The sequence below is a fragment of the Perissodus microlepis genome, chromosome 5 (genome assembly GCF_051167445.1).
Source record: "Perissodus microlepis isolate ML-2025 ecotype Zambia chromosome 5, ASM5116744v1, whole genome shotgun sequence".
In the NCBI taxonomy this organism is placed as follows: domain Eukaryota; kingdom Metazoa; phylum Chordata; class Actinopteri; order Cichliformes; family Cichlidae; genus Perissodus; species Perissodus microlepis.
The window spans coordinates 18507086-18529585 of NC_140465.1; the positions used below are offsets into that span (position 1 = coordinate 18507086).

At 40.7% G+C, this 22500-nt stretch overlaps 3 protein-coding genes across 3 annotated transcripts in view; 2 read left to right on the forward strand and 1 right to left on the reverse strand.

The window, feature by feature from the left end:
• Positions 1-7224, reverse strand: part of capzb (capping actin protein of muscle Z-line subunit beta) — a 16666-nt gene extending 9442 nt beyond the window's left edge. Inside the window, exons 1-2 of the mRNA XM_084928463.1 lie at positions 6963-7224; positions 2372-2461 (exon numbers count right to left, since the gene is read on the reverse strand). Coding sequence (XP_084784589.1) covers positions 2372-2461; positions 6963-6965 — 93 coding nt within the window. The 5' untranslated portion in view covers positions 6966-7224. The remainder of the gene's footprint in view (positions 1-2371; positions 2462-6962) is intronic.
• Positions 7225-10339: 3115 nt separating this feature from the next.
• Positions 10340-16423, forward strand: LOC146387110 (MICOS complex subunit Mic10-like). The gene is made up of 4 exons (XM_084928465.1): positions 10340-10469; positions 15911-15958; positions 16039-16148; positions 16240-16423. The coding sequence occupies exons 1-4, from the start codon at positions 10355-10357 to the stop codon at positions 16246-16248; spliced, it is 282 nt and encodes a 93-aa protein (XP_084784591.1). The 5' UTR covers positions 10340-10354; the 3' UTR covers positions 16249-16423.
• Positions 16424-20058: 3635 nt separating this feature from the next.
• The window catches only part of nbl1 (NBL1, DAN family BMP antagonist), a 6354-nt gene continuing 3912 nt past the window's right edge, over positions 20059-22500 (forward strand). Inside the window, exons 1-2 of the mRNA XM_084928466.1 lie at positions 20059-20514; positions 21613-21793. Of these exons, the coding sequence (XP_084784592.1) occupies positions 21621-21793 (173 nt within the window). The 5' untranslated portion in view covers positions 20059-20514; positions 21613-21620. The remainder of the gene's footprint in view (positions 20515-21612; positions 21794-22500) is intronic.

The following is a 22500-nucleotide window of genomic DNA, read 5'->3' on the forward strand; positions in this document are numbered from 1 at the left end:
AAAAAATCACTGATGCGTGGAGGAACAGTCTAACAAAACACAGAGGATCACGTCATGTGATCTTCTCATTGTAGATGAAAACATACTTTTAAGTTCTCGTCTTTCGCTCACATTCCAGTTTCAGCCCATAAGCAGAGGTTACTGAGAGGAGACGGAATAAAATATCATTGGGAAACATAATATCTGGAGGATAAGGGGGTACAAATTAGTTCTCACAGACTGACATGGAGTCCCTTTGCTATGCGTTCCTGCATCAGCGCATAGACACAAAGGAGCGCCTGTTACCCAGGCCAAAAAAAAGCCCCATACCCCTGAACAAACACACAAACACACGCATGCACACACACCTGGCAGCCTAGACTGGCTGAGACAAGCCAAACAAGGGTGGACAAAATCCAGTGGGAAGAGCATGTAGTGGTGAGGGTGGGGGGTGGTCAGAGAGGAGAAGAGGAGGCGGAAAGAGAGAGGTGATTTCAGATGATTACGTGGAAGAGTTGGTGAAGGGACTGAGCCTAAAGGTGCCTGGCAACAGAAGTGATTGACAGCTGTGATAATAATCACTAACAACCAGCCACAGTGGTCATAGGGTAAGGAAAGAACAGATGTCCGGGTGGGTGGGGGAGCAGGGTTAAAGGTGAGAGAAGAGGAAGTTGAGCAGGTGGGGAGTCTGGCTGAAAGGGTACGAATATACCCACAAAAATAAGGTGCAATGCAAACAGAGGCACAAGTGTGATTTGATTTGTGTCCAGTTATAATCTGTTAGCTTTAGCTGAGACTGTTGTTAAAATGCGCCGAGTAACTCGACCAACTTCAAATACAGAAAACTGCAGGGGGGGGAAGTAATAACTATCACACAAGCAGAAGTTTTTTTCCCCTTTGGTGTGGCTACTTCCACTCTGAACAAATATGATTAAACCCTTTTTAAAATGCTGAAAATAGTATCAGTTACCCAGATAATACAGTGGTGTGCAGCAAAACACTTTTGTATAATATGAAAATAAATACCACATATAGAGATATGCAAATACTTTAAGACATGCGATTATTTGAAAGACCTTTCCCCAAATCAGACCGACTGACATTTTATGGTAGCTTGATAAAACAAATCCATAATAAATTGTTATTAACACATTACTAATACTACCATTTATATTCACCAGCCATTTTATTAGGCATAGCCTGGGTTGGACCCTCTTTTGCCTTCCGAAGTCCTTTAATACTTCGTGGCAGAGATTCAACAAGGTGCTGGAAACATATCCTCAGAGATTTTCATCCATACTGACACGACAGCAGTTGACGTGATAGGTGCTGCTTATTTCTCGTGTGTATGTCCATGATGCAAATCTCTTTTTCCACCACATCCCATAGCTGCTCTATTCTTGGACTGAGATCTGATGACTGCAGAGGCCATTTGAATACAGAGCACTCATTGTTATGTTGAAGAAACCAGTCTGAGATGATCTGAGCCCAGTTCCATGGTGTTCTATGTAGCTGGAAGCAGCCATGAGACGATGGGTAAAATGTGGTTATGAAAGGCTGGACAAGGTTGGACAGGAAAAATTCTCAGTTAGGCTGTAATTTAAACAACGATCAGTTGGTACAAAGGGGCCTTAAATATGCCAAGATACTAACCCCCACACTATTACACCACCACCGACAGCCTGAACTGTTGATACAATGCAGCAAGGGTCCAAGCTTTTATGTTGTTGCAGGAAGTCTGACCCTAACATCTCAATGTTGAAGCAGAAATCAACATTCTTCAGAGCAAGAAATGTTTATCTAGTCTTCTATTGTTAAACTTTGGTGAGCCTGTGTGAACTGTAGCCTCAGTTTCCTGTTCTTAGCTGACAGCTGACAATTAGCACCCAGTGTGGTCTTCTGCTGCTGTAGGTTAAAAAAAAAACATTACACACACCACACACACACCACACACCACACACACACACACAAAAATCAGAGCTCCTCTGCAAACCTTTGTTGTAACGAGTAGTTATTTAAGTTCGTAAAGCAGTCTCTTCTCTGACGACTGGAAGTGTCACTGTAAATAGCTGCTTAGACAGCTGCGTTAACAGGCAGTTGTGGTGTACCTAACAAATTATTCAACCTTAGAAGTAAAAGTTATCTAAAGTTTAATAAGTGACTTGTCCATTCACGGGAAATTTTTAGACTGAATACAGAGACACTCTGGAGAAGAACAGATTTCACTCTCAGTTGTGAATCAGCTGTTTGAAGAACAACAAGTGAAACTCTCTGGTTTTTCCAATCTGGATTCAAACCAAATGCCAAAAAGGCACAGTTTTAGTCACACTGCATTTCAGGTTTAACAGCCTCATCCTAATGTGTTCAGGATGATTATCAGACAGTAACTCACCAGGTCAATGAGGTCACTGAGGTTCTTCTCGATCTGCTGAGGAGGCAGACGCCTCATCAGGTCCAGAGCACAATCCAGCTGCTGGTCATTCTGAAAAACAACCGGCAGAGACAACGGCTTACTGCACTGTAACATTAGATCACAGTTAGAAAATGAATTCAAAACAAAATGTCTGTGCTATAGAGAATAAACAAGACACAGATTGTGTGTTTTTTTTTAACATTAAACTAACATTGGTGGTCTGCGGGCTTCTCTTGGTACCACTGAAGAGAGCTAAGTTGTAACATCCACGAAACTGAAGTGAAACTGAGTGTTAAAACTATGAAAAGTGTCCACTGCAGCGACCGTCTGTGCTGCTCATGACGTAGTTTTTCATCGCCTAGATTTCTGCACTTGTCTTTTCAAACGGAGCTCTGCTGTCACTCTTCCCCCTTCTGGCCGACTTTTCAACTAATCTGACCAATGCAAAGCATCATCAGCGCAAAACTAACTGCTGGTTTCTTCGAGGACTGCATCCAAGCATGTTACGTTTATGCATGTTGCAGATTTGGTACTGTAAGTTCACCACAGCTAACCTTTTACGTTTGTTTATTTATAAGGAACCCCATTAGCTTCCACAACAGTGGTTGCTAGTCTTCCTGGGGCCCAAACCAAGTGAAGTGGGGCCCAAACTAAGTGAAAGGACATTTACAGTATTTGTCTTTTTCTGTGCCAAAAGCACAGCTACTAACAGTTAAAGAGGAAAACTTAGATTTTACAGGCAGTGCTGACTGGAAGGATCACCTGAACTCTTCCTGTAACTTCATCTCTTCCCACAGACACCGAGGCAAGTTTCCAAAGAATTCCTGACATGTCTTTGTTTTCTGGATGATACACTTTAGCAGCCTGTGTTAACCAAAGTTCGCGGGTTTGTAACACAGAATTTCTTTGAAGGAAATAAACTAAACTAAAAAAAAAAAACCCAACATACTCACTCACTCTGTCATCTTAAGATCAGCTAACACCTCTTCATGCACTGCAGATTCATCTCAATAATACATTCACGAGAATGGGTTTCTGAATGTCCAACAATGGCGTGCAGGGATGACACATTGCTTCAAAAGCAGATGCTCATGTTAAATAGGGCCAACAAATTATTCAGGGGCCAAAAGGTCAAACGTTTCAGACAGTTTTTTTTCCTATTTGTAGCTGTGTGTCATTAAGAAGAGAATAGCGTTGTCTTAAAGCACACAGCCTCCATTCATCTGCTGTTAAATCCTTCTGTTTGTGGGGGACAGCCAATCAGAAGAAAGTGAGATGAGCCAAAACAGGTAAATGGTGAATACAAGTCTAATATTGGGGGTTTGGGGGGAAAAAGCAGGTTCCATTTAATAAAGAAATGCTCTGCTGTGGTAATTAAAATGTTACTTAAAAAGCACAACTTAAAAAAAAAAAAATGAATCAGCTCTGCAAACTTACAGAGACTCACAGGCTCACATTAACTGAGTAGCTGTATTACGCAGAGAAGTATAAATACGCACCCTCATGCTTGAGTAAACAAAGCAACCACACCGTACCCTCATCAGTGTCTCCACCACAGCACGGTAATAAAAGTCCTGCTACATTCTGTACACGGGTACGACTGCAGTTGCCGTGCAGGAAACCCTCACACCCTTGCAGGAAAACCTTTGCCCACACTGCTAGAATACAGACAACTTTCCAGCTCAGTAGACTGAACATCTCTCATGATTTGTCATGTGAGCACCTTGCAGAGAGTTGTGAAAAGAAAAGCTTCATTTAGGGGGTTGGAGAAAACAAAACAAAACTATGTACAGCACCTCAGTGCACAGGCTTGAACTTTATCTAGGCTGTGTGGTGGTTCAAGGGTTTGTGTTTGGTTGATTAGTTTCATGTAGGAACAAAGGAGGGGAAGCCTGGTTAAAGAATCATCATCATGGGGCAACAGGAAGTGTGGCAGAGTAGCATCTAAAGGTCAGGTCCATCCTTATCATTCGAGTCAAACTTTTACCTTAGGGTTTAGGTAAAGAGACAGTGCAGTACAGTTTTTATTTGGAATTAACTGCTTACGGGTAATTCAGTTTTTAAGACTCAGCTGTTTACTATACATCTTATGTAGGAACTTCTCCGCTTCTGCAGACTGGGATGTGTTGGGAGACCAAAGGTAAAACTAGCTGCTTGGACTGTGAATTTGGCCGCAGATGAAACTTTCACACATTCAAGTTCTGGCAGGACAGAAACTTTCTAATCCAGTTCCTGCCACACACATACAGATATTCAATGACAAAATCCCTCCCCACCCACCTCCAAACGACCATTATCAACTTTGTCTGAATCACACAAGCTGACAGATTTATGCGACAATAAAATAAGGTGAACAATCGAAGCCTTGAAAATCCTGCACTGATAAAGCCGTCGTGATCAAAGGATCTTCATCTTTTCACCTGATAAGCGTACAACTACGCTTTGCATCTACACTTCTTCCAAACTCCTAAGGTTTTCTCTTTTCCCCAACCTTGTAATTGGAACCTTTGATTAAGTACTGCAGAGTGAGCCTGCGATGCAATCAATCCCCCACCAAGCTGAGTCAGACAGATGCCTCTCATCTCTCTGTCAATCTGGCTTGTAAGACGATGGCTACAACTTCACAGTAAGGTTAAATCAATACACAGCCTAAAGGTACATTTGGTAGAATGATCAAAAACAGTGCACAGTAGCCATTATCTGCAGAACCAAAGGCACCAAAATCAATTTAGTGTCTTTACTACAGTCCGAACTGAAGTGGACTCATTTCGACTACAGTGTGAAGCAGCAGATCCAGTTGTATTAGCAATAACACATGTTATTACCTTTATATGTTCCTTTAAAAAAGAAAAGAAAAGAATGAAATCTGAAACAGCATCTTGGTCGTGCATCAGGTTTAGGATTAGGGAAATGGAAACCACTACAGTTATCTTTCACCAAGCAAACCATTCAGAACTAAATTAAGAACATGGTGATAACCACAGAGCACTGACATAACATAGCTTTTACCCCCAGGGGGGTTTTCTGCCTTAACTATGCAGCTAACAGCAGGATGTTGGAGGAGAGCAGTGGATGGACCGGCCACAACATGAAACTCTGGGGAATGTGCCGGAAAATGTTTTTAAGTGTGTGATAATAAAAGGGACTAAACATGTTTTTCAAGCTTCTCCATAGAAGGTACTGGCTTTGTCGCAAACACTTCCAGCCTGGCTTTATCAGACAATGATCAATGTTTTGACTGCCACTCAGCAATCTAGCTAAACATGTTTCATAATGCCTACTTAAAAGCCATTAACATATATGGATTTACTTTACAATTCCTCGATCCTGACATCCATTACAAACAAAAACGTGCTTATGATATGTGTTTGGCGGCCAGAAAACACTGAACATGAAGCGAAAGAGTCTTCTAGAGGTGAGACAATCTCTAATATCACCACTCAAGTAAAGCCTTAAGAGAGTAAACCTAATAATCCATTACTCATAGCCCCACAATCCATCCATAAATATTTGTCCTTAAGGGCAACCCCGAACGTAACATAATTTTTTAACGCAGATTTTCCCAGGCCACTTTGTCTCCTCCGAGATGATTTCTGCCTCGTTTCACGTTTCCCTCAACTGAAGGCTCCATCAGACACCTGTGCTTCTTGACACTGTGTTTAACAGCGCTCCTGTCTCCATGTAAACACTAGCTCAGACCAACAAGCCTCAGGGTCAGGGGAGAACGGCGAGGCTGGGCCCGGCAGGATGGATGAGGTGAGGAAGAGGAGAGAGTAGGCGACTGTGGAAGAAAAACAGCTGCTCTTCCCATTTTTTGAATGCGTTTATAAACAGTGTAAGACAGAGCAAGCCCATTTTACGAGTGGTCAAGTCAAGCATATTAATAGAAATATATATATATTTTTGATAAGCACAAATATGGGTCCAGTGAAAGCAAGCCTACTGCTATATGGGCTGAAAACGTAGGAGAATGAGCCAAAATAAGGAATAAGTAAACAGTGAGTGCTGTGCTGGTATGGATTGTTTGGACTGGGTGTAATATCCTCCTCCAGAGAAACCATTAGCTCAGTCAAGATCAAACTTATAAGGCTGGGAAAATCAGGCTGACAGCTTGTCATGGTTAGGAATAGGAGGAGCGAGCGGTCTTATTTTAGCTACAGGCATCCCGGCGCTTGGCTATTTTAGCCTGTGTGTAAGTGTATGTGCACAGGCGTGTGTGCGTGTGTCAGTGTGTTATATTAGGACCCTTCGCCATTACTATTAACCAACTTGTGTTAAATCCAAAACATCCTGTCCTAACTTTATGCCTACGGGGCATGTAGCCCGGCTAGCTATGAGCTAACTAGCAGGAAGAAACAGCCGCTAGCTTAACCACGAAGCTAATTCATTCTCATCCGGTAGTTCAGCGCAAGTTTTGCCAGCAGTGCAAGTTAAATATGCGTCGATGATTTATATCATCTGCTGCTCCTCTCCGGTTACTACCGTGCGCCTTTAGCCAGCGCTAGCTTAGCTTAGCACCCCCCTCCCTCCAGTTAGCAACCCCGTCCCCGTCTCTCCCAGCGGCCCTTACCATGTCTGCGGCGGTCTCAGCTGGGCAGGAGAGAGCACGACTTCACCGATGAGTGTACACCCTAACTTTACTATGGTTTAACAGGTCGCTCCTTTTGTCTCTTGTTGCTTTGATGTTTTTTGAGAGCCGTGATGAAGATGTTTTGTTCGCGTCTCCCTCTCTGAACCCAGCCCTGTCAGCGAAATTCACTTCCTCAACCGGGCTACAGGAAGGAGGCTGCAGTCACAAAAACAGGCCCCGGTTGCATGTCCGGGTCACTCTGGCCTTTCTCTGCAGCAGCCAATAGCGAAGGAGCAAGAAAGGCATTGCCAAGTATGGAAAGAGAGGAGTGGTGTAGTAAATGTGCTGTCAGAGAGGGCAGCAGAGGGGGAGTTAAAAAATAAACCCCCAAAACACGGAGACTGCAGGCGGCGGCAAGTTTAACGTATACAGTGTCTCATGAACAAAAAAGCAGATCTTAATTTCTATTTTTCTGTGAGTTATTATGAACTACTTTCTCACTTTTATTTTTGTGCAATTAATCTTCAGTGGTAAGAGCAATTTTATATGTTTTTAAATTAAGTTTTGATCTTTAAATATTTAATAGTAGTTATTATAAAAGAAAATCACTTCTAACTTGTTTTTGTTTTCATGTCATTTGTCTTATTTTGTTGCCCTTTGTTCAGTTTAATATAACCTGAATGTTCCCTCAAGTGCATGACAGTGATGGAAGTTAATATATATCTATATGTATGGTAATCCGTTAGTTATTAATGCTAAGGGCACTGCTGTAAAGGCAAGCTGATCACCTTTGATAATTATTACTTGTAATACTGAGAGTTACCGTACTATGCAGAAGTCTCAAGCCACCCATAATTTCTCTATATTTTGCTGGGAAAATTAAAAATATATGCAGCTATTCATTGAAACTGAGTTTCAGCTTATATACTGATACAGTATATAAGGCAAAAACTGAGTTTGTGCTCTTCTGACGAGCTTGAAAGTCAATATTTGGTATGACCAACTTTATATTTCAGCACAGTCTGAACTCTCTTAGGCAAGCTTTCTTGTTATTTCTTTAAGCAGTCTTCAGGAATAGTTCTCGGGGCTTCTTGAAGGACATTCAACTCAGTGTGTTTGGAGTAATTGTCATACATAAAAGTTGAGCCGTTGTCAATCAATGCTTTCCAGATGGTATTACACAGTGGATCAATATCTCATAGTGCTTTTCTGTGTTCATAATTGAATCAATTTTGACAAGATCCACTGGCTTAAATACAGCTCGAAACAATGACAGAGCCTCGTGTTTTACAGATAGCTATAGACACTCAATGTTGTACCTCTTGCCTTACCCCCCCTGTATATACTCACAACAGCCTGAACCCAAAATTTAAAATTTGGATTTATCACCCCGTCAGACCTACTGCCACTTCCTTAAGACTGACTTCTAGACAGCCACGCTTCCACTAAGACCATTTCTGATGAGGCTTCAGTGAACAGTAGATGGATCCAGTGAAGGGCCAGACGCATCACTCTTATTCTTTTTTGTTTTTGTTTCTTTATGTGTGACAAGCTGCTAGCAACAAAGTGCCTAAAAATGTAATTTAAAATCAGTACTTTGCTAAGTTGTCTGTTGTCTGTAGACACAATACTGGTTCATCCCAGTGTTGTGTCTTCGGAATCATTCAAGCATAAGAGTCCTTCCCTTATGCTTGAATGATTCATAGGTCAGTGATAAGTGGCTTAACAAAGAAAATAAACATCAACCTGAAAAAACTAGACTGAAAATGAGCGAAAAAGCAGCCAGTGTCCAAAGAAAAACTTTGAAAGACCTTCAGAAAGCCTGGAGAGCTATTGGTCAAGAACACTTTAAAAATGTATAAGAAAGTCTGTGTCTCCAAGGAAACAAAATATAAAGAAACTGGGCGTGGGTCAAGACTTTTGCGTATAATGACATTATGCCAACTAGGTTCTCCCCCTAGAAAGAAGCTGCATACATCCTATTTTGTTTGCAAATTAGAAACCTGCCTGCAAACCTCACTAACATCTGTATATTACTGAGTGTTTGAGAACAGCTCCATTTCCAGCATAAACAATCAGTGTTACACACAGAGTGTTTCTGAGAAAATAAAATAAGAAAAAGGCAAAATTCTTACTTAACACATAGCATAGATAATCACACGGGTAACCAATTTCAGTGGCAACTTTGTTTATTTTTTTTAATTGTGGTTGCATTAAACTGAAATCCCTGGCCTGCACACATCTGATGTGCAACACTTTGTGAATGCATGCAGAATTTCCTGCACACATATGCGTTTGGGCGAGATGACTAATCAACTAATCAAAGTGGAAGTTTTAAGGTAAGGTCAAATATAACCCAGAAAAAATGTCTTCACCATTTACAGATGTCTCAGTGATTACTCAGAGGTAAATAATTTGGACTGTTTACATCATAGCAAATATGCTGCAACATGAAGCCGGATACAAACTCTTAGTAACTTCTTCTCAAATACAGTGTTTGTGTCTAATTGAATGATTAAGAAATCAAAAAGTCAAAGGTCAAATGTAGTTATATAGCACTTTTGAAACAACAGAGCTGATCAAAGTGCTGCACTTTAAAAGTATATAGTATTTATATAGATAAACTACATTAATATCCATAACATTTGAGCACAATACCCAACATTAAAAGACAATAGAATAAAAAATAATAATAAATTGCATTTGTCTAAAAGAATGTCACACTGGAGCCCAATGCCAAGGAGAACAAATGCATTTCTAATAACAACTTAAATGTGTTTACTGTCTGAGCTGTGTGGATTTTGAGAGGTATTGTATAGACCTGGTGCTGTTGCTGCAAAAGCTCGATCACCTCTCTGTTTTAAGTTTGCATGGGAGGAACTGGTTAGACGACGTCTGAGCTCTTATAGTTGTGTGAATGTGAAGCAGTTCTGACAGATACAAAGATGCCAGCCCATTTAAAGCTTTAAATGTAAGCAATAAAATATAAAAATCAATTCCAAAACGGACAGGGAGCCAATGAAGAAATGGCAGGCCCAGTGTGCTGTGTTCAAGTTTTTTATTACCAGTAAAAGGCGAGCTGGTGAATTCTGGACTAACTGAAGGATAAATGATTGTTGTATACCAAAGTCCAGGGAATTACAGTAGTCAAGGCGGGAAGTGATTAAAAAGCATGAATAACTTTGGGAGATAAGGCTTTACCTCAAGCATGAAGCTAACTTTAGTGACAGCCCTTATTGTAGATCAATTAATAAAACAAAACAAAAACCACGCCAAGTAATTGCAATTTAAAGTTGTAATTTTAATTTCATAAAAGCTAAAAAGAAGAAAACGCATGAAAAGATAAAGGAAAGCGAATGGCAAAAGCCGGAATACTGACGTGTTATGAAGGAATGAGTCATGTGACTTCATGCTTTTCTCGCGCGATCTTCCTGACTGCAGAAAACATGGCAGACGAACACGCACGGAAGTGGGACCGCTGCCTTGCTGACACAGCGGTGAAAACAGGTTAATTTCTTTTTATACACGCAGTGTAATTGTTTGCTGCTCTTATTAAACACTTGGCTGTGTGTGAAACCTGGAGAATAAGGCGCACTACAGGTCAGAGCCGAGCGAGAAGTCATTTTAGCGGGACCTTAGTGTCACACTAAGGTCAAAGTTGTCTGCTGTACAGATGAAACTTAACATTTGTTAACTCTGTAGTATTATATCATAAAAAAGCAGACATAGCCACGAGGTGGAAGTTATTACCTGTGTTTGAGTGGGAAAGTGTGCGAAGTCACGCGCTAAAGCAGATTAATTTATCTGTTTTTGGACTCTCTCTACCTGCCCTTTCTCCACTACTTACAGCCTTAATCAGTATCTTACGGGGATTATAAGGACCGAATAATTTATTTTAGTTATAAAACCAAACAATGTCTGCAGTTGCAGAATGGATATACAAACTAATAAAAACTAATAAAAATATGTTTTCAATGAAATGAAATTAAAACAATTAAAACGAACCTGGAAAATAACTAACTAAAATAAAATAAAACAAAAATGAAGCGGCAATATCCTTATTTATATTACTTGTTAGTTTTAATTAAACAAAACTTCTCACAGCTTTCCTGACGAGGCTTTGATGGATCCGTTTATTGAGACTCTGGGTGTCTACAACACTGTCAGTCAACAGCTTACAGAGAGTGTATTTTTTTATGTAATTCCTGAACTGATTTTCCTCTATACACTAATAATTAATTGTTTTAATTAAATTAAAAAATAACAGGAAAAATAGTAAAAACAAAACTAAAATTAAACACGAACAACAGAAAGTAAACTGACACAAGAAAACCTGCTCTGGAAACTGAGAGTAAACTTAAAGAAAAAACAAAAGGACATTTTTAAAAAAGAACCTGTTAAAATATCAAGTTTTTTATGGTCATTCTGTCAGATAACAACCAAATAACAATTTTGTTTGGTTTATTTGGTTTTGTAAATGCTATTAGTTAACAATCTATCAGTGTCTTTTTTCACACCTTAAATATCTATTTATATGACAATAACATAGTTGTTTATCACAGTTAATCTAAGTACAGGTTTGTGACATCAGTGTCTGTATACAAACATTTAAAGTTGTAATCTGTAGGGAGCAGATAACATTTATTTTTTGTATATAAGTTTGATATAAATCTTAATATGAACACCTAATTTCTTTGCCTCTGTGTTTTTTGCAGGTACACCTGGTTTATTGCACTGCTGTTTTTGTTGTTGTTTTTTTTATTTTTCCGTTGTGGAGGTCAGGCTATATGGGCTCTGTTCTATTTATTTATTTTTTAATTTATTTTCTCCGCTGCTTTGCTAAGACTACTGTAATCTGCGGTTTACGCCAGGCTCGCTGAAAAGAAGAGGTGTAGTCAGGTGACCTTTGAACTAGTTTTACTGGTTTTTATTCATTTTTTGAACTTCAGAATCTTTATTCACACCAGGCATTAATTTGGCAGTTAAAGTTTACGCAAAAATCAAAAACAGACGTTTTAAGAATTTCATATTTGTAGTGTAAAGATGTTTGTAAAGATTTTTTTTTCTTTTTTTTTCTTTTTTTTTTTTGGAACAAAGAAAAATGTTGGCATGCAGTTCAGAGTAAAAAGGGGGGAAAATCTCATTTTTAGTTCACTGTTTTGCGAGCTAATTGTTAAAACAATTTTATGTAATTTTGTTTAATATTATTTATTTTAATTAGATAAATTTAGCCCATTACTAGCCGGAAGTGAAGCACTGAGAAAAGACTGTGAATGAGCAAGTCTTTCTTCTTCTTGTTGACTTAACAAAAGCTTCATTTTTCACCATTATCTCGGCGTCTCTTTGATATTTAATATCCATAAATTTCATGGCAAAATAACAATACACCGTATTGAACAGTTTGCAGCAGACAGGCTTAAATTGCCAGAACCATCAGTTATGCAACAACACAAGCAGGGATTTCTTTCACAGTGAGAGCATTATTGAAATTTATAGATGTTTTACTTTCTTCACTGGGCTCTGGCCCTCAGTGAAAGTCACTACTGGTGAACCACCAGTGAGTTACAGTGAGCACACCGCCATGGGGTCTTCTGTGGTATTCTGTTCAGTGTTGGTCCAGCACTAAAACACTTAGACTGGCAAAACATCTGTTCAAAGATACACCTAATGACGTCAGTCTTAGCACAATAAAATGTGTAATCTTGCTGGGAGGAAAACATCTGCATCGTGGCACTGCTTCATGCTCAGTGGAGCAAATTGCCAGCTGTGCCAAGGTGTGTCTGGTAGCCAGAGAAACACTGCAGTACATGCTCTGCTCAGGGGGTTGTTAAAAAATAGCTTAGCTGATCCTACATTTATATTCATTCAAGCTTATGTGTTTATCCTATCCTTGATGTGTTAAGAACTCCCAGGATTTTAATAAAGCGAGACATAATGCTATTTTTTTTCTCACAGCTTCAGAATATTTAGATAATCTGTTGAATGATTTAAAATAATGTTTGCTTCAAAATAAAAGTAGAGAGTGGGAACTGTGACTCAAAATGTAGCTAAAGATCACATTTTTCTTACAGCTGTGATGAAAACAAGATGAATACATCAAGCTCTTTTTATAAAGGGACTGAGTTTCATGTAGAGTGGTGTTAAGAAAAGAGCCGTCATCCTCTTCATAGTCAGGAAAAACGGTGTTTACCGGACATGAAGTATTTAATTTGAGGAACTTGTAAACAATGCTAGTGAGAACAGCCATTAATAGTGAATATTCATGTCATTTCTAGAAACACTATCACATTGTTGGAACAAGCTGAGACTTGAGACTTATGTGTGCATGCAGCTATTTAAAAGTGATTCAGCATAAATACATTTTATAAATGCTTCATTTCAAACTAAGCCCCTAAATATCCGACCGATGCTTATTTTGTCAGGGGTGCTTTTGTGTTCCCTAACACTACATTTTGCATACTTTAAAAAAAATGTTTGTCTGTCTTCTGATCCATAAAGGTTGGTTAAAACTTTATATAATAGACTGCTCATGGTTGGTGCCTCAACACATGTCCGTGCACCCTCAGCTTTAGCTGTTAAAGATGCGAGTCCACACCGTTGCAGTTTAAGAGGCGCTGCTTTAGCCCCGTTCTCACTGATTGAGACGGGCTGTAACTGTGGTTGTTAAGATTTCAACTGCGCATCATGGTGATTTCCAAGCTGCTGTTTTTCTGAACTCGTCTCCCAAAGGAGGTTTTATGTAATTATGGTACATCTAGATATGGCCACAATGACACAGATTCAACCATAAATGAGCCACAGCTTCACCTTTTTTAACCAGAAAGAGCAGATACAGCTGTGCTGACAACCAGCAGCTGTGCACTCTCCAAGATTGGTCTTTTTAGAAAGAGTGTTGAGTAAGAAAAGCGTCAAACTGTTCCTGCTTTCTGTTGTATTTACAGAGCACTTTACTATTATAACCAGACTGCTTGGGTCAGCGGGAATGCAAAAACTATTATATGCGTATAAAGTATTGTGCAGGACGGCAAAACTATTACAGAAAAAAATTCACTCAGCAATCCTTCAGGAGGTCTTGGGTATTTTTTCCCTCTAGGTGTTGAGCTGTCTGTAGAGCCTTATTTTCATTGTTGCATCATCTGTAGTTTAAGGTCTTCGGTCATCTGACACACACTTCTAAGATTATTTGCATTTTTTCCATGAATCCATGAATCTGAATATGAACAAGACTTGCGAGTCCACAGTCATGTTTGCTAACGCTGAGACAGTCTTTTGTCTGTCCTGGCTGTCTATCCAATAGTTGTTTTAAATATTCCAGTTGTGATCAGAGTGGTAGACTTTGCTAATGCTGTCATGTGAACCAGATGAATGTGGGAATCTGTGTCTCACTTCTTGCTGCAGAATGCATCTCCTGTGCAAACAGATTTCCTCCCGACTTTGTTTACGCCGGGCTATTTGGAACTGCGCGTCTCATTTTGGGCGAGTTTGATTCAAAGACATCTGCTTTCTGCGTTATGTTTAAATCGACTAATTCACATTTGCACTTTTGTCTAGTGATGCCAGGCTGTGCTATCCCTAAACGCACCCCACCAGCCAGGCTTAAAGCTGGAAACACAAGTGGTCTGTCCAGAGTAGAGCTGCGGAATAAAAAGAAAATATTGTTACAATTTCACATTGTTATGACCTTGTCATGTTTGGCAGAGTAATTTCTTTAGTTAAAGCAGAGCAGATCCTCAACAGTGGCCTCTGTCCAAACACGCTGAATCATCATTAGTTCTAAAAGGAAACTATGCACTCAAAATCATCTTAAAATTGCAGTGTTGCAATGCAAAAATATTTGCCAGAGGTATACGACTCGAGATGTAATTGAACTAAATTCAGTAAATCAGGGTAATTAAAAGTGACTTATTGATACCATTTGCAGAAAATACTTCAGCTAATGATTAAATGAATAGCAACCCAATTAACAGGCTCTGGACTTGATTTGCTGGCAAAACACGTGGAGTATTTTCAGCCCTGTGGGTTGTGTATTTCATTCTTCTCCAGCACAAATGTTTTTGTTATAATCCACCCCTCCTTTGGAGATGTCAAGACAAAAGGAAAGATGCCAAAATGAGATGTTGATCTGCCCTCAGTTTCTGCCAATGCTTTTACTGTATTACAGTCAGTGGAAAATCAAGAGGCTTCAAAAAATGCTCTGGCTGAAGAGCAAAGGAAGACTGTGGCTGTAATAGATGGCAAATCTTAACTTCATCTAAATCTTTGTTTGAAATGGAAGCAGAAGGAATGATTTATTGTTGATGTGTGCTGATAAAGAGGATGAGCAAAGTCTTTTGTGGTCTTGTTTGACATTTGTAAGCTGTGTAATGGGGAACAGTCTTAGGGTTCTGGTTCAGGCGCACCGGTCATGCTGCATAGCTCTCTGAATCCAATTAGGAGTCGGAGGGGCCCAAATGGCTGTTTTTATGTGCTTTCTGTGCTGGCTGGCCTGCTGTTGGGTGTGGTGTGGCCTGCAGCGAGGTGAAGTTAAGCGCACAAACACATTCCTCCTCAAGATCCCACTCTGGACTCAGGAGTTCAAGCAACTTTGGCAATCTCTCTGCGCACCCACTGACCTCTCACCTCTCCTGCTCTCTGCGTTTCTCCTCTTTGGATTGGTTCCCCCTCTCCTGAACCCCTTTTATGCTTTGCTTTCTTTCTAAGTCATTTTCTGTGTTTTGTTTTGTTTTTTCTTTCCTCCCCTTTATTCCTGTCTTTTGCTCATTAGTTTAGTCTTGCTAAGTGGCGCTACCTTCCAACTTCTGCACCAAATATTCGCTCATTACAGCCGACCAGATTTTTAGCTGGCCAGTTTTCACGCTGGATGGGAGATGATCACATTACCTCAGTAGTAAAGTCAAATCAATAGGAGGTAGTTTTATAAAACCACTAATAATTCTCTCTCTTTGCAGTAACGGGCCTCGGTGTTGGCATTGTGTTCTCGCTCATTGTCTTTAAACGTAAGTATTATTTCAGAAAACCCTCCTTTTCTTTTCTTTTCTTAGTAAGCCATCCAACAGGGATTATTTTTCTCCGCTAGGTCGCGCGTGGCCTTTGTCATTTGGTTCAGGCTTGGGACTGGGCATGGGCTACAGCAACTGCCAGCATGACTTTAGGTCACCATATCTGATTCATGGTCGCATGGTTAAGGTAAGCGCACAGTGTAATTTTCATTGTTTATCAGAGGTCTGTGACACACGATCACATCATGCTGCATGACTCCTCTGTGTTCATTTTTCAGGACCAGTAATGAAGGACTGAAGATGACGAGGGCTTTCTCATCTGTTTATTGTAATGCTTGTTTTTGGGGGGGGATTGAGTTTTTTTGTTTGTTTTTTGCTGTACTGGTATTAATCTGCAATGATGCCCACACTGTGTTTATAAAACATTAAATATATATTTAATAAAGTCATTGTGGGAAAAAGCTTTGTCTCCTCGGTTTTTCTGTGCGAATGTTCGAGAAGAATGAAGTGTGGTTTGGGGGTGGGAGGTAATTTTGTGTGTTAATGAGCTGGGAGACTCGAGCTCCTGCTGTTTTGGAATGAGGGCCAGGTTCAGCATCTGCAGCCCTCTCGGAGAGTGGGAGGATGAAAAGTTGTGCAGAATGGTGAAATAAAGGGGGATCAACTGTTAGATGAACAAACCCGAGCACTGACAGGAGAAAAATCGGAAAGAAGCTATGTTTGCATTCACATATCAGCCACTAGTTTATGTCATGGATGGCTGTATCTCTTTCTGATATCGAGAAGAAAGAAACCCAGTCTGGTTTTTATTCATAGTAGACCAAACAGGCTGCGGCCTGCTGTGGAGCCCTGTTTTGGGTTGCTTGCTATGACTGTGACCGTTTTCATCAGAGATTAGGAGAAAACATACTGGGAGGAATCTCTTCTGTCCTGTGTATTCATTGGCTGCGTGTCTGCTTGGCGAGATTGTTGTGAGTGTGATTGATCACTAATGTGTGGTTTTGCGGGCTGCTGGGGGAGAAGAGAAATTGTTTGTGTGAGCGTGTGCACATGCACACGTTTATCCAGCCCCCTGGTGAAGCAGAATCTGAGGAATGCAGAGAAATGCCATTTCTAGACTGGAGCTTATTACTAACAGGTGAGTTCTGCACTTTGCACGTCTGAACACAACACATGCCGTACACTTTCACATCAAAGAAAACACTGCTGCATGCACTCTCTATTACACACGCTCATATTTTCCCTCTTCATCACAGTAACGGTTTTCCCGGCACATACATTCCTGCACACAATGGAATCATATTCATTCCCCAAGCGTTCAAAGGCCTGTTTCTTCAGAGCTGGTGTGCTGCAATGCATCAGACACAGAGTAAGCCTGTCAGAAATTAAGCCGTGTCACTCATCCCCTGTCCATTAAAATATTTGTTTGTAAGTGAAGCATGAAACCGATAGGGGGGCTGATGAACGCATGCCAAGCTGAACACCTGTGAGCAAAGATGCAGTGGTCGGTAGAAGTGCAGGAACAGGATGCCAGTGCGTATGTGGGAACTGGAGGGGGAGGTGAGTGGTGACCCAGCTGAGGTGTAATAAAGCAGCCAAAACCCAAAGGCTATACGTGTCTCAACGTTCTCCATGATGAACCATAATTACAAGACCAGTAACACTACCTAATACCAACTACTCATCTAATGGCTAAAATTGTCAAGGCTGGCAAATTTCTGCCACAAAGTACAAGAGCAGATCCAGATGTGCCATGCATGTGCTCAGGCAAGACTCCAGCTTGGAGTTGCCGTGGAAAATGTTAGCATGATGTTACCAGAGGTGATAAGGTAAAGAGGAGTGAAGTACACATTTAGTTTACATTTTCCTTTTAGCAGATTTTATACATAAAACAAGACTAATGGACCTATTTCCATGTAGTTACCACAGCTTGGCTTAGTTACTTAAGTAAAAGTAGTAACACTAAACCCCAGGACACTCTATTATTAGTAAATTAGAGGGGAAAAAGATCGTCCCATAAGTGCTATGCTGTGTTAATTTATTCATTTCACTAAAACATTTGTGCATTAATTTATGTCTTGTTATGACAAATTGTAAATTGAATTTAATTGAAGTATGCGTTCAAAATATTACTTTTTAAGGTATAACTGTCATAAATTTTTAACCTTAAAATGTTATGACGGCAGCAATCAATAATAAAGTAAAAGCGTACAAGCATCGTAAATTGCTCTTCTTACTCGTTAGTTAAACCTGTATAATTCTTAATAACGATCATCTGGCACAGTTTTATGCACATGCATGGCCGCTTAATTAGTTACACGTGTTAAACTGCCTATTAACCCAAATATTAAGTTCAGTTTTATTCACAAAGTGCCAAATCACAACAGCAGTTACCTCAAAGCATTTATATTGTAAGGTGAGAAACCCCCCAAAATCGAGGGCAAGCACCTGGGGACTTTTAAATAGAAACCTCTGGCAGAACCAGGCTCAGGGAGGGGCAGTCATCTGCTGCAGCTGGTTAGGGGTCTAATCAGCCAATCACATGGCAGTAAAGCTAACACATTTAGGCACATAGACATGGTCAAAAATACCGTGAAGTTCAAACATCGTCGAGCATCAGAACAGAGAAGAAGGATGGAATTGTTGCCAGACATTCTGGTCTGAATATTTCAGAAACTGCTGATCTGCTGGGATTTTCTCACACAGCCATCTGATGATGGTTTGAACAGAGGAAATATCCGTTCAGCATCAGCTGTCTGAGTAAAAATGCCTCGATTATATCAAAGGAGAATGACCAGACTGCTTCAAACTGATATGAAAGCATACTGTTGCTTACTTAAACAATCAACTCAGCTAAGGTATACAGAAGAGCTGCTACAGCAGCAGAAGACCACACCAGAGGACACATCTGTTAGCTAAGAACAGAAAATTTAGGCTACAGTTCTCACAGGGGTCACCACAACTGGGAAACAGAAAATTTGCAGATCAACATCTCTGGATTTCTCCTGCGACAACCAGATGGTAGGATCAGATGTGGTAATAATAAACAACATGAATGCATGGATTCAAACTTGCTTGTATCAGTGGTTCGGGTTGGTGGTAGTGGTGTAAACATGTGGAGGATATTTCCCTGGCACACTTTGGGCTGCCTCAGCACCAAACTGAACATCCTTTAAACACCACAGCCTACCTGAGTATAGTTTCTGACCACATCCAACCCACAATGTACCCATCTTCTAGTGGCTGCTTAATTTCAGCAGGATAACATACTGTCACCATCACACCTCAAACACCTTGCACCTTTGGGAGTGTTTGTATTGAGAGATTCATATGATGGATGTGCAGCAACTGTGTGATGCTGTTAATATGGACCAAAATCTCTGAGGATTTTTTCTGGCAATTTGTTCCGTTTATGCCACAAAGAATTAAGGCATTTCTGTGGCAAAAGGGTAAATCTAATAAAGTGTCCAGTGATTGTATTTCAACACTGTGTGTGTGCATGTTGTATATTTTCACAATGGATTCCCCACTGAATGCATATATTGGTTCCTGTCAGTGGTTTAGACCAAGAGAAGACACTGACATCTATCAGTATCTCACTTTGGGTATGGGCTACACCAAAGGCCGAACTCCAAGCTTGTCCCCTTATGTTTCCGTTTTAAATTAGTTTTGAACGGAGTCCAATCACAAGTCAGGAGAACCGGAGAGCATAATGCATTTCAGCAACTGCTCATGAGTCTGTCAGTGGTTTCACTCCAAACATACTTAGGAGCCTGAAATAAATCAAACCCTCTGAGCTTCTGGTTAGTAACCAGCTATTGTCATTTCATCATCCCGAAGTTTTTTTTAGTGGTTTAGGGGGAATAAAGGCGAACACAGCAGGGGCTTCACATCTGTTTACCAGTTATATTTCATCAGACATTGTGTTGTTAATGTTTCAATTTTCCAAACATATGTTATCAAAGCAATGCCAGATGTGTGTGCGTGACTTGAAATATGCCCTGTATGTGTAATATTCACATAATTGCATGTGTGTCTAGTTAACACGATCACTCCTGCTTAGGGAAACATTTGAAAGCGTTCCAGCACTTCCCCTCCCTCCCTGCTTTCTCTCGTCCAGAAACGGCACAGCAGGACCCCTGTCTGAGGGCTCAGCCGCGCCTAAACCCAGCCTGAGAGTTTTACAACAAAAGACAACAAGTTGGAGAGTGTTTTTCGGCGCAGTTACACGGGAATTCAACCCGGGACGGGAGGAGAACAAAGGGGAGGGACGGTCTGACTGAGCTGATGGACTCGGAGATGAGATAGCGCTCATACCCTGCCCCAGCTCCCCATCCATCTTCTTCTTCTTCCTCTCGGTTCATCGGACGGTTGCTTGTCTTACCGGATGATGTGACAGTTTTATGACAATCTGTGCTCGGATTTTCACCACGTGATCATACTGTTTAGTTACCAGCCCACGGTGATATCCGACAACCCGGGTTTAGGTGAGGGGGGCTCGGCTCAGCGGGACCGTGGCGAAGCGCTCAATTCCCCGGCTTTCGTGAGCAGTGGTAAGTGCCTCAACTGACCTCCCGGCGCTGTTGAAGAGAACGTACTTGATTACTTTAGAAAGTAACCCCATGATATAACCGCTATACATCCAAGTGACGCTTTGAGGTCGTCTCGCCTTCTTAAATGAGCTGAATTAACTCTGGGAGTAAAAAAGAACCACGAAAAAACCCATTTACATAACTGTACAGATACAGAGGCTGTTGTGTGATAATTTTGTATGTTTTGGTTTATTTTAAAGGATGTTTAAAATTTTGGGGGGCTAAATGTAAATGTAACGCATGAAGGCTAAGTTAATTCAAATTTAGATTTAATGGTCTCAACTATTTGGGAAAACAGATTTTAGCTGTATCACATGTCTTCCCTTATAATTGTATATGAAACACTGATATATTATTGTAACGCTTTCCAAACGTTCGTCTGAAACCCCGCTCTCTTCTTTTTTAAGCTAAAACCCAGAGTCTGGAGTCTTAAAGTCCGTCAAAGCAGGACATTATAAACATATATATTTATTTTATTAAAAACATTTCGTCGGTCTCACAGCCCACCACAGGAGCCTCTTGTAGGATCTCTGTCTCCAAAATTGATCCTTTAGAGTCGCAAACATATTGAAGTGCTAAAAAGCGTGTAAAACAGTGGATGTGGGTGACCACATCCAGACACTTTTAATAAGCACCAGGAGAAAACGATTTTGTAGCTTGTAAATGACGTTAATGGCTGAGGCATTTTTAAAGAAGAGAGCGAAACAGAGGCGAGCTTTGCCTCCCACTCCCATTGTATCCCCTCTATTCTCTGACACTATAAACCCATTTTAACGTCCTCACTGCACACGTTCAACAAGTTTCCTCTTTTATCCAATCAAATGCACCAAACCCGGTAAGAAGAAACAATCTGACTGATGCACGAGGACGTGTGGGTTGTAAGATGCTATAGGCACCAGGAAGTTGTCAATCCACATGAGCAGGGACATGCAAAGTTCAGATTTCACACCGACTGAAAACTGGCGCTATGTGACCTGCAGGCAACAGATGGCGTGACGAGACTTTGCCTTTCACAGAGTTAACAGAGCGGCGGCGTGTTGTGGTTTTCTGCTCCTTTAGGTGCAGTCATGTGGGAGAGGATTCAGATTTGCTGCGCACTGTTTGCACTGTATTCAGCGGCACCGCCTGCACACATCAACCGCCTGGCGCTGTTCCCTGACAAGAGCGCCTGGTGCGAAGCCAAGAACATCACACAGATAGTCGGGCACACGGGATGTCAGCCTCGCTCTATTCAAAACAGGTCAGGATGAAGGCCCTCTCTGTCCGATTATCGCTCAGTGCAGCTGAAAACAAATAAAGGAGAAATGCCTTGATATCATTAGGTTATGCTATCAAGAGTCATGCCTCATTCAGTTTGTAGGGCACATTATTTAATCGGCAATCACTAAATATGTCTTTGTTCTTAGCCAAAAAGTTTCTTTAAAAAGACTGTGGTGCTCAAATGAGCTCCAGCAGAGTGCGCGTCTGCTAAAAGTCAAATAAAAAGTTTGTCTCAGTCCATATTTATTAAATCTGTGTGCATGACTAGACGGCTGCATTCAGAGAGGAAGCTAATGACAAGATGTTCTTTGGAAGAGGTAGTCATGCATAAGCCTGGAGTTGTTCATATTTTTTTTAACGGAACTAAAACCAAAATTATGTGTGCAAAACCTTTAGGTAATTGACTTTTTTTTAAAGCAAACTACAAAGAGCAAAACAGCTAGCATGATAGTAGAAAACACGTTTATCTATGCAAAAGATCCCTGATCTGAGGTCGGGAGGACAGACCCAGAGTCATGGGGTTAAAAGCTAGCGACCACATAAATGACGTCACATCTGTGTCAAATCCAGCGTGGATCAATCCGCTGCGGCGACCCCTGGGAAATAAGGGAGCAGCCAAAACTGCCTCTTACTACAGTTATTTTGTGTAGTTACAAAACTAAATAAAATGGAACCAGAGATAACTCA